At 44.2% G+C, this 12,707-nt stretch overlaps 1 protein-coding gene across 1 annotated transcript in view; it reads left to right on the top strand.

The window, feature by feature from the left end:
- The first annotated feature begins 765 nt into the window (after positions 1-765).
- PIK3CG (phosphatidylinositol-4,5-bisphosphate 3-kinase catalytic subunit gamma) overlaps positions 766-12,707 on the top strand; it is a 35,822-nt gene continuing 23,880 nt past the window's right edge. Inside the window, 2 exon segments of the mRNA XM_075741864.1 lie at positions 766-1,163; positions 8,227-10,242. Coding sequence (XP_075597979.1) covers positions 8,239-10,242 — 2,004 coding nt within the window. The 5' untranslated portion in view covers positions 766-1,163; positions 8,227-8,238.

Below are 12,707 nucleotides of genomic sequence, written 5' to 3' on the forward strand. Positions count from 1 at the left end.
CATTTGCAGTCCTGGCACCATAAGGCTGATGAATTAATCCTCCTGCTGTGGGCAGCCTTGGCAAGGCCTTAGCTGGAGTACTACTATGTCCAGTTTTGAGCAGCGCCTTCCAAAAACAACGTGGCCCATTTGGCAAGAGCCTGGAGGAGAGCTACAGGAATTGCTCACAAGAGGTCTAAGGAACATGACCTAAAAGGAGAGAGCCAGGACTGCCCAGTCTGGAGATGGGAAAATTGTAGGAAAACAAGAATACAGCACCTTCGAACAAAAAAGGAGCTGGGAAAAAAAAAAAAGAATAAGACAAGTAAGAACAAGTAAGAGGCTAAATGTGTACAAGTAGACATTTAATCAGCATGAAAATCTTTCTGAAGGAGAAGGGCACTGCACGCCAGAGCAGACTGCCAGCACCGGGGGTTTTTGAGGACAGCTTAGACAAAGTCACTTTGTCCTTGCCTTACCGTGTGGGGCTGGACTGGTGGTCAGCGGGGCCCAGCACAGGCCCGGCTGGGCAACCGTGGGCTCTGGCAACCAGCAGCCAGAGGTGGTGGCCACTCAGCAGCAGCCTGAGGGGAGCCCTGGGCCATGAACACCTCTTGAAGCTGCTTCCCCAGAGGTTCTGCTGCCTGTACTGACACCCGGACTGGTCCTGCGTGCCTTGTGCTGGTGATTAAACCACACTAAGGCTGTGGTGCTGTACCCTAACAGCGGATATATCCCCACTCCGGCTGATGCGGCCGTACCGGACCAGCCGGTCCCGGACCGCGGCTGGGCTGCCCACTGCCTCCAGGCGGCCGGGCCGGGCACCGCGCTCCGCAGACGTGCGGGGCGTCCCGGCCCAGCGCCGGCCTCTTCCCCGGGCCCCCGCCTCGCCTGGGGGAAGGGTCCCGGTCCGGGCGCCCGGCACGACGGGCCGCGGCGGGGGCCGGTCGCAGCGAAGGGGGCCGGGGCCGGTTGCCCCGGGGCCGCGGCGGGGCCGGGCGGCGGCGGCCGAGCGGGGCGGGGAGGCCCCACAGCCGGTTCCCTCTTTGCCCGGCGTGTGATTGGCGGCGGCTCCGGAGCTGCCTACCGCCGGCCATGGAGCCTCCCCTCCGGCCCCCGGCCCGCTCCGTTTCCTGCTGAGGAAAACACCTGTCCGGAGCCGGGGCCGCGGCCGCGGCGCTGCGGTGAGTAGCTCCGTCCCGTGGACCGGCGGGGGTCGCCGGCGCACCCTGCCCCAGGCTGGCGCTGCCCGGCCCTGCCCGAGGCCCGGGCTCGCAGGTGGAGGCGGGGGGGGGGGGCGCAGGGCCGGGGCGGCGCGGCCCGGCTCCCCGCGGTGGCGGTGGGCAGACCCGCCCGGTGGGCGCGCCCGCGGCAGGGTGGCAGCGGTCCGAGGCTGCCTGGCCGGGCTGGACGCGGCGAGGTTTTGCCCCCGTGCGGCCACCACTCCGCTGCCGCTCCCGCGGGCGCTGCGGGGCGGCGCGGCCCCGGCCGCCATCTCGGGGCGGCGGGCCGGCAGGGCGGGCGCGGCCTCAGGGCCCGGCCGGTGGGCCGGCTGAGGGAGGCAGTCCCGGCCCGCAGCGCCCCGCGGCGTCGAGCTTCCCGGGGCTAGCGCAGGCGAAGCGGTTCGCCCAGAGCCCCCTTCCAGCAGCGGGGCATGTGCGACTGACCCGAGCCAGCGCTGCCGTGGCCAAGGCAAGGCTGAGCCCCCCGAACGCTGCCCGGTCCTTCGTTCCTTGCGGCCCTGGGCCCCGGCTCGCATCCTGGCCCAAACACGAGTTACAGTTTTGATGCAAAACCTGCTGAGGAAACTATTTGTGTGTTGAATAAAACAATGCAAAGTGAAGGATCACGCTAGGCAGTGGTAGCGGTTCCCTCTGGTCTTAAGATCTATGAGTCAGCTGTGCTACAACACAGCTTTTAAACAATAAATAACTGTATTTCCTCATCTAACAAATAATAACCTCTTGTGTCTATCCAGTACATGTAGACCATAAAACCTTCCCCCACCACAAATCGTTTGAAATAATAACTGAGGGCATTCAGGAGTTGGTTGTCGGTGTGGATTAGATCACACCATTAATGATTATTTGAAAACTGGGCACAAGTTGAAAGGACGGGCAGTATCCAAATAGCGTGTCTGTGCAGGAGCCATAGCTGCAATCTTTGTGTTTTCAAACTCCGTGAAGTGGTGCTTTGAAGGTAGATCACCCATCACTTGTATAACTCTGGTTAACTAGAACTTCGCCAAAACTCTTATCTAAATTTTTGGAACCAGCTAGAAGTTAGTTTGTTCCAGAAGCACCCTCAAAGAGACACCTAGTGTAGGAACCAAAATGCCCAAAGGTCAGTAGGGAAGGCAGGGGTTCCTGAAAACATTACAGCCAGAATAGCAGTCCGATTCACTGTGCAACCTCCTGACGGAGATGTTCAGCTTTATCTGCTGATTAGTATACTTTTTGATGAAGAATGTGACTATATTATCTGTGAAGTTGACTTGCTAATGGGAAGCTGCGTGGATTTAATTCCCGTGAGAGCTAGGAGTTGCTAGAGGATTTGACAAAAGAACTGAGAAAAGTGGGTTTTGTTGTTGTGTTTGTGCTTAACATGTTAGTGCTGTATTGTGCCTGTATAGTTCAGCACTGGATCATCGTAGATGCAGGGAAGATATACTGTACTCCTATCCAGCAAATGCAAAGCGACCTCCTGCTACAGGACATTGCTGGCAAGTAGATGTAGTATGCTGCTTGGAAAACTTTTGGTCATGTTGTGGTAGTTTTGTTTTTTAATTTATCTTTAAAGTTAACATTATCCGAAACTGTGAATGTAAATGGATTATTATTATATTTGCATAATGTGTGCACCAGGTAATTCTTACTCTGATAGTACCTATTTTCTGGCAGGTTATGTTGTCTGGGAAGGAGTTCACACTAAAGTGAAAAGAATAATTTAAAAATAAGGTTTTCACATGAAGCAGGAATAGAATAAGCATAAAAAAACCTGGTGAAGAATGAGTAACTGGTAAAACGCTAACACAGTCCTAACAAAGCAGTGAAGTTTGAGATATCTTGAATTTTTTGTCACAGAATATATGAAGTAATTCATGATAATACCACATTGTCTCTTTAAAGCACCTTTCAACCAGTGTTCTCAAATCATTTAACAAGTTTACTCAACAATTTATCTCCTAAGCCTGCTGTGAATTATATTTCAGTCTCAGTTACCCTAAACTGCGCTGGCTCCATTCCCTTCCTTCCCTTCTTTTCCCTTCCCTGCCCTGCCACTCCTGCAAGTGGTGAGTCAGATTAAGGAACTGATCCAGCTGAAAATTAACCAAATTTTTTTGTTGTTGTTGTTATGATCAGTTTGCTGACCTGAGTGATGAGATAGGAACACAACTGGAAACAAAGGCGAGCCTGTTTGCTTTTCTTAGTTACCTTTTACAGGCCCACCACCTCCCATGCCATTGCACCCCATCAGGATTCGTGGACCAGTGGTAGGACAGTTCTGATACAGGGAAATTTGGAATTGATGAGGCTAATTAGAATTAGAAATAAAAAAGAGTGAGACTTACCTTTTTTGTTGGTGGTATTACAGTAATATAGAAACATGAATACTTGGGCTTGACAAAGGTTTTAGAAAGTTTTTTTGAATGATTTTCAGTTATAAACATCCAAGTTTTCTGATGCATATGCATGAGGAAATATGACTTTGCCATGCCTACACATGGATTAGCAGGAAGTAGATACAATTTGGTGTCACTCTAAGAATGGGGACAGTTTTCTGTCTGTCATTGCAGAGACAGATTAGAGACAGTCATCACTCCAAGAGCTGGCTTCTGAAGCTGATGAAGAGAAGTCAGAGCTGAACTGGAGATGGAGTTGGACATCTGAAGTGGCATGGCAGGTCACAGCCCAAATGAATGTGGGAGAAGAGACAGTCTTGTATGGGCAGTTACACAAGTGCCACACATTTTGCATTGTATCTGATGTAGTTTGGGGGGGAATATTTGAACCTTTCACAGTCTTTTTAAGTGGATCAAAGTGTCAAACAATTCCATTCATTCATCAGTGTACAGGGTAGTTCTCTGCTGCACGAGGCAGAGATGCTGCCTTTGGTTTGATTTTGATGGTCTTGATCAATGGAGTAGTACTAGAATAGCTTAGCAGGAGATGGAATATTTGTGTGTATATGTGTTTGAAAAATTAATCTTTAAGTGCATAGCATACGGCAGCAAGACGAGGACATTTTAAACCAGCGTGCTTTCTTAGGTCTGGCAAAATCCAATGAAACTGTGATGAGTCCAGGTTTACTTAATAGGGTCAGCACAATGACTTTTAGAATGAGGGGTATTTGCAAAAAACATACGTAGCCTGTTGGCATGAAAATTCTGGCAACTGAGTGCTTTTTTCAGACAGGAGTACCAGAGAGGAAAGCGGTGTTGTGGTGGGTTGACCCTGGCCGAGGGCCAGGTGCCCACCAGAGCCGCTCTATCACTCCCCTCTTTCATTAGACAGGGGAGAAAAGGTAAAACTTACGGGTCGAGATAAGGACAGGGAGAGATCATTCTCTAATTATCATCACGAGCAAACCAGACCGAACTTAGAGAGGGAATTCATCTTATTTATTACTAAGCAAAACAGAGCAGAGGAATGAGAAATAAAACCAAAATCTTAAAACACCTCCCCCCACCCCTCCCATCTTCCCGGGCTCAACTTCACTCCCGGCTTCAACCTCCGCCCCCCCCAGCGGCACAGGGGGACGGGGAGTGGGGGTTACGGTCAGTTCATCACGCGGTGTTTCTGCCGCTTCTTCATCCTCAGGGGGAGGACTCATTGTTCCCCCGCTCCAGCGTGGGGTCCCTCTCACGGGAGACAGTCCTTCACGGCCTTCTCCAACGTGAGTCTCCTCCACGGGGTGCAGACCTTCAGGAGCAAACTGCTCCAGCGTGGGTCCCCCACGGGGTCACAAGTCCTGTCAGCAAACCTGCTCTGGCGTGGGCTCCTCTCTCCACGGATCCACAGGTCCTGCCAGGAGCTTGCTCCAGCGCGGGCTTCCCACGGGGCCACAGCCTCCTTCAGGTGTCTCCACCTGCTCCGGTGTGGGGTCCTCCACGGGCTGCAGGTGGAATCGCTACACCCCCTCATCCTCCCTCCATGGGCTGCAGGGGGACAGCCTGCTTCACCATGGTCTTCACCACGGGCTGCAGGGGAATCTTGCTCCGGCGCCTGGAGCACCTCCTCCCCCTCCTTCTGCACTGACCTTGGTGTCTGCAGATGTTCTTACATCTTCTCACTCCTCTCTCTGGCTGCAAAAGCGCTCTCTAACTGTTTTTGTCTTTCTTAAATATGTTATCACAGAGGCGCTGATTGGCTTGGCCTTGGCCAGCGGCGGGTCCGTCTTGGAGCCGGCTGGCATTGGCTCTGTCAGACACAGGGGAAGCTTCTAGCAGCTTCTCACAGAAGCCACCCCTGTAGCCCCCCCGCTACCAAGACCTTGCCACGCAAAACCAACACAGTAGTGCTGAGCTGCCATAGAGTTGTGGCTGATGAATGCTGACGGGCTGCACACGCGCAGAGGATTAGAGTCAGAGATGTCTTGGCCAAGACGGGTAGATTCCATGGCAGCGATAAAATGTTCAGGGCAACTTTGCCACTTCTTTAAGAAATTTCAAATATTGGCTCTAAAAGGTGGAGGGAGCTAGAACAGACTCTGTTTTCCACAAACTCACTTCCTGAGAAACATAACCTCTAAAAAGAAATCAGTCTTAGCTGCCAAGCAAAATGATGCTCTGAGAAAGAACAGCTATGTCTATGGTGGAGGCTATTTTCTTTTTTTTATCCTTGGCAAAACGTTTATTTCAGAGGTTGTGAGTGGCACATTGGAGGCAGGTAAGAAACTATCAGATTTTTTTGCCAGTACAGAGGGACCTTTTTTTTTTTTCTTTTTAATAAGAAAGATGTCTTACGAGACAGGAGGCATACATATATTTAAAAAACCACAAAACACCACCATTTCACTGTTGCTAAAAGACCTCTCAGTTGTTTCATATTTTTTTCTTCTTCTCAATAGTCATCATTTTTGTAGGATATCTAGTGCTGAGGGATGTGCACTGCTTATTGCTCTTGAAAATGCTCAGGTTTTTGCTGGAAAAGGCATAAGGAAAAAGGATTTGATGAGAGGTTTTTCTGTCTTTTCGTTCTGATTTGTATGTGTTTTCCCAAATCTTTTCCTGTGGGGATTTTCTTTTTTAGGAAAGGAACAGCACTTCAGGTTGTAGCTAACCACAAGAATTAGGGTTGAAAGTCCATTTTTTAAATTCTTCACAAATCTTAAGTCATCATTTCTAGTGGATTTCACTGTGTGTTTGTGATCATAAATGGATGAGTTAAAAATACTAGGAGGAAGACTGCCCAGCAGTTCTATTGCTGAGGTTATCCTTGGCAGATACCATCTCCATGTGACGCCTGTATGGAGACTGGCTTAAAAAACTCTAATGATTTTAAGTTGGGAGTCCTCAAAGGGCTGTTACCATGAAAATAAAAATGAGGAAACATTGCAGATTTAGTTGTGTTTTATATACTATTTTTATTTAACTCTTTTATAAAGTAGTTAGGCTCTCATTTTTAAAATGTTTTATTTGGATATATTAGATTTATTGCCTGGATTATTCTTAGCTATTTTTAAAAGGCTTTAAGCATGTCTTCTATGCATGTGTGTTAAAATTACACTGGTGTACTGTTAGTGTATTTTTACTGTTGTAACAGGAAAAGCATTCTGACTTTTTTTAAAATGAGCAATCATATGTATAATCAACTTGGTTAAAACTTCCTTCCTGGTAGTGCAGCACTTCCTTTGCATCTGGATATGAGGGCGAGCAAGAAAAGCAGAACAGCTTAAACAAAGAAATTTTTTGTGTGAATGATCTTCCTTTAAAAAAATAGGAACTTCAGAAATTAAACAAATGAATCGACTTCAGCAATTCAGCCTTTATTTTATAACCAGGTAATATTTCCTTGTGCTTTGTCAATTATAGAGGTGGTGTGTCCACAGTTGTTGCTTTCCGGAACTTGACAAAAATTTTAATTAGCATGCTATGTTGTTTCAGTTTAACCTTTTATATTTTTATCTTCTTGTTTTGTCATATGCTAAGGCATCATTACATTAGGTTTGGTTTTTCCAGCAGTTGGAGAAAGATTTTATGTGTAAAAAGTGTTGTCTGGAAAGGAAGTTCCGTATGTTGCTGTAACTTAGCTTGTGTGAGCACATTCAGTCGGCACTGCCTTCCTCTTCCAAGCTCTCGGTGAATAATTTCCACTTTAATATTGTTCAATGGAGATTAACTGTAAGCAACAATATTTTTTTTGTTTACTGAAAGCTAATAAGATAGGCTACTCTTGTTCGAAGTTGTTTTGCAGGTGTTTTAGGTGTGATTTGATGTATAGGGTAATAAATCGGCATCAGCTTGGGGTTATTTTCTTCTGTAACGAACTAATAGTTTATACTGGAAGTGTTTACTTTTAAAATGAATTGATGTTATCAGTGAATTGATTTATTTAAAAGAAGCATATCTAGTGATACCAGGCTTGAATTTAGATGCACGTTAAATATCTGTCTTCAGAAGCAGTCCCTGCCTTTTGAATCCTGACGGCGTTTTTTTTGGTGTAAATCCTTATTCCTCATCACTAAAAGAGAGGCAGAGGAAAATGGGAATAGGCTCACCCCTGTCCAGTCTGCAAATAAATTGCTTGTTTTGTTACTTTCTGTCATTCCTGGAGCTCGGTGGGATTGCGTTCTGCTCATGCACAGTAATAGCATGTCTTTTGATTTCTATGAAAATCCACTTGTGTTAATATCAGCAGCATCAAAACAGATGAGGCAGCAGAAAAATCACTGCTTGATCAAATAGAAGCAACAACAAATCAGTATGGAGGAAATATATAGTCAGACTGCTTATCCTCAGTGAAATCTAGGAAGGCTGTTTAAATGCTCTATTTTAATTATTTAATCATTGGAGGATTTTTTTAATTTTTATTTTTTATATTTGGCATTGAATTGAATAGATTATGTCTGAAGAGGTTTATGTAAATCAAGTATTTATGACCAGAAATTAAGGGGAAGGGGAGGTATAAAAAGTGTATATGTAGCAGGATTCTGACTGGCCTGTGATTTTAGTTAAGAAGAGTTAAAAGATAAGAGTAAAGAAAATTGTAAATGAGAAAGTAATCAAGTATTTGTATGTTTTGCTAGATTTCTTCTGGCATGGAGCTGGGCGATTATGAACAACCTGTTGTTATGAGAGAAGAAAACAAACGAAGGAGAAGAAGAATGAAACCTCATTGTACATCTAGTAATTTGTCGTCAATGGAACTGATATCCATTGAGTTCATTTTACCTACAAGCAATAAACATACTAAAGTACCGGAAATGATGTTACTTGAAATAGCTGGCAACTGTACAGTTGAGCAAATGAAAGCACAGATTTGGATGCGTGCAATAGAGATGAGTCAAACCGCAGACTTCTACCACACATTCACCCCGGATCAATTTATTCTGCAGTATCAGAAGAAAGGGCAATGGTATGAAATTTATGATAAACATCAAGTATTACAGACATTGGACTGCATACTGTACTGGAAAGTGTTACAGAAAAAGGTAGGCAAGATCTATGTTGTCCAGAAACAAAAACCATCAGAAGAAGTTCAGGAATTTCAGCGACAGCTTAACAACTTAATCGGTTATGATGTCACTGATGTAAGCAACGTGCATGATGATGAACTAGAATTTACCCGTCGCAGATTAGTCACTCCACGAATGATAGAGGTAGCCTGTAGAGATCCTAAATTGTATGCAATGCACCCATGGACAACATCTAAGCCACTCCCAGAATATTTATTTAAAAAGATCACTAATAATAACATTTTCATAATTATACATAGAGGAACAACTAGCCAAAAAATTAAAGTGTCAATAGATGACACTCCAGATATGATTCTCCACAGCTTTTTCACAAAAATGGCGAAGAAAAAGTCTTTGATGGACATTCCTGAAGATCATAGTGAACTGGATTTTGTTCTCAGGATTTGTGGCAGAGATGAGTACATTACTGGAGAGACACCGATCAAAGATTTTCACTGGATAAGACAGTGCCTTAAGAATGGGGAAGAAATCCACCTTGTCTTAGACAATCCCCCTGACCCAAATGAGGATGAGGTTCAGAAGGAAGAGTGGCCCTTGGTGGATGACTGTACAGGAGTTACAGGGTATCACGAACAATTGACAATAGACGGAAAAGATCATGAGAGAGTCTTCACTATCTCTTTGTGGGATTGTAATAGGAAATTCAGGGTGAAAATAATTGGCATTGATATCCCAGTTTTACCGAGAAATACTGATCTTACTGTGTTTGTGGAGGCTAACATTCAACATGGGCAGCAGCTCCTTTCACAAAGGAGGACTTCATCGAAGCCTTTCACTGAGGAGGTTTTGTGGAATATTTGGTTGGAGTTTGATATCAAAATCAAGGACTTGCCTAAAGGAGCCCTCCTGAATCTTCAGATATACTGCGGCAAAACACAGGGACTGTCCACAAAGACAAACCTTCAGTCACATGAATCCCCCAACTCTGATTCAAAATGCAAAACTCAGCTTCTCTATTATGTAAATCTCTTGTTGATAGATCACCGTTTCTTGCTACGAAGTGGGGAGTATGTGCTCCACATGTGGAAAATTCCAGGGAAGGGGGAAGAACAAGGAAGTATCAATGCAGACAAACTCACATCAGCAACTAACCCGGATAAAGAAAACTCAATGGCTATCTCTATTGTGCTGGACAAATATTGTCACCCAATTGCCTTGCCCAAGCACAGGATAACATCAGACCCCCAAGGGGATAGGACACGAGCTGAAATGCCCAACCAGCTTCGCAAGCAACTTGAAGAGATCATAGCAACTGACCCACTTAATCCACTTTCTCCTGAGGACAAAGAACTGTTGTGGCACTTTAGATATGAAAGCATAAAGCACCCCAAGGCATATCCTAAGCTGCTTAGCTCTGTGAAATGGGGACAACAAGAAATAGTGGCCAAAACATACCAGTTGCTAGCTAAAAAGGAGGTTTGGGATCAAAGCACTTTAGATGTTGGACTCACAATGCAACTTCTGGACTGTAACTTTTCAGATGAAAATGTCCGAGCAATGGCAGTTCAAAAACTGGAAAGTTTAGAAGATGATGATGTTCTTCATTATCTTTTACAGCTTGTGCAGGTAAGGTGTATTTGCATTCTTGAACTCAGCCTTCCGTGAATATTTGCATTACCCCATCATTGTTCCCATCTTAGTAGGTCTAGTTAATAATCCCTAGGTTTTAAGTCTTCAGTATTTAGTCAAAGCAGCGGTAGTAACTAAATTAACCCAAAACACACTTTCTACGTTTTGCCTTTTACCAATGTTGTTATTTTTGGGTTACCATTGCCTTGTGTCTTGTGTTTAGAGTAGTATGTTTTTCTGGAAATTGTCAACACTAGCACAGCTATGATGGGAGCAAATCCTTACTGTGCTGTCTCTAATTCTGTTCCTATCAGGTCTGAATCACACAGCACTGAAGAATTGTTGACTGTTCTACCAATAGTTTAGAAAGAGTGTAGACAGAAAGAAAGTAAAGGCAGATGTTGACATGGGCAAGGCCTGAAGAAAAATCTGGGGTTGGGTTTTAGGTCAACAACAACAGTGTATTTACATAGTATGCTGCGATGACTTCAGTCCTGTACTGTTAAAGGGACCAAATTTATCTAGAAGCTTCCAAAAATTTTTAAAAAGTAAATAAAGGGTTGCTAGGACTCCATAATAAATCAATCTGGGAAACTGGGTGAAAAATTGTGTTTTTAATGGCAGTGAATCACCACTGTATCAAGTTGAAGTGCTTTGTGTGTGGATCTGCCAGATGAAACGTCGGGAAGGTTTATATCAGTTATACAGGAAGATTGGTTTCTTTGCTTTTTTGCAATGCGGTGCCGGAGCTGGGCAGGCTGTCAGTGGCAAAGTCATGTCTGATGCCTGATGAAAGGTGTAACCCTGCAGTTCTTCCTACTAAACGTGTCCCCTGAAGCAGGGCTACTCCACAGGCTTCCCACACCAGACAGGGCTCTGGTTCATGTGGAAAGGCTGTCACCCTGCAGAGCAGGAAATACTTTTTTCAAAGAATCAGAGGACAAAATTAAAATTTGAAAAAAAAAAAAAAAAAGGAACTGCTGCAGCCAGGGAAGCTGCGGGATGGGGTTTTTAATTTCTGCAAGTTCAGAGAGAGCCCAGGTTCCCAGAAAAGTGAAGTTAGTATTTCAGATTTTGCTGCGCATCAGTAGTGCTTTAAACAAGGCCTTTTTAGCCTTGTCTTTGCTTGTCTGAAGATTAGACTCCCCAGGCAGAATTATGCACTTCTGCATTAACCAAAGGAGTCGCAACGGTTACCTCATTGGGCCACCCACGTAGCTGCTGCTATATATATGCTTGGCTTGTGAGCTTTTCTGTCTACATGTGGCTCAGCAATTTTATTTGCTTCTGTATCCAAATTAGGGATTTGGGATGGTGATTGGTTGATATCAAAGTGCCTGAGAGAATGGGGGAAATACTGGGATTTGTTTTTGAAATTATTTGTTTTCAGGAAGTACAAATCTGGAGAGTTTTAAAAAGAATAAATCTTTCTTAACAGTAAATTAAATTACTGTAGCATAAAATTATAGTAGCTTAACTTCACTGTGTCATTTTTAGTAGGAGATGTAGTAAGAAATTAAAAGGTTGCCATCTCCCAAAAGGAAAAAAATACTAGATCCCAAGTTTTACCTCTCTGCTGCTTTCTTGTCTTTCCTTCCTTGGCTAACAACAGAGCATAGGCTGTCAGCATCCTGCAGCAAAGTATTGGTACCGCCGTGCATTTGAAAATCCACATTTTTCAGAGGATGGATGTCAGCCATTCCTCTGCTCTGATGGACACATCCATGATATCTTTTCTGCAAACGGTCATCACTTTTCACATGCGTGCCTTTATGAAAGTTTTATGGCTTATTTCACTCTGCAGAGGATATTCCCATTTTACCTTCTGGTAGAGTTAGAAATCAAACAAACATTTTATTTTCCCCCAAGTTTATCACAAATAGAAGCAGCCAAATAGAAGGTCTGTTGTTCCCTGTGCACTTGATAAAACATGGATAGGATAGTTAACATACAACAAAATTCATTGTAAAACAAACACCAACAACTGTACTGCTTGTGTACGGCAGTGAGTAAAGCTCTTGTGCTGAACTGACAAGGCAGAGGGACCTGATGAAATTGCAGCAGACGTCGGTTGTTAATGACTACCTTTTATTGTTGGTATTCAAATGTTGATACATGACTTTGTGAAGAAAAAAGAAAAATGAGGTTGACTTTTAAAAGTAATTAATTCTAAACCATAAGCATAATAAGGATACTCATAATACATTTTTCTAATAGTCTTTTATTATAAAACACATTTGCAACCTTAATATAAAGAGGTTTTGTTTTGAAGCAATGGACAGTTGTTTGGCTTTCATTCTTAAATTGTTTTTAAAGGATATGCACTGAGAACATTCAGCAAAGCGTATACCAGAATGAGGTTTTTAATAGGCTTTCTTAGAACTGTAAGCAAATCCATTTGAATTTATGTAATAATTATTGCTTTTGGGTGCCTTATTTCAGTACAAATTAATTTTTATTAA

Source organism: Balearica regulorum, chromosome 1, assembly GCF_011004875.1.
Source record: "Balearica regulorum gibbericeps isolate bBalReg1 chromosome 1, bBalReg1.pri, whole genome shotgun sequence".
NCBI classification, from domain to species: Eukaryota; Metazoa; Chordata; class Aves; order Gruiformes; family Gruidae; genus Balearica; species Balearica regulorum.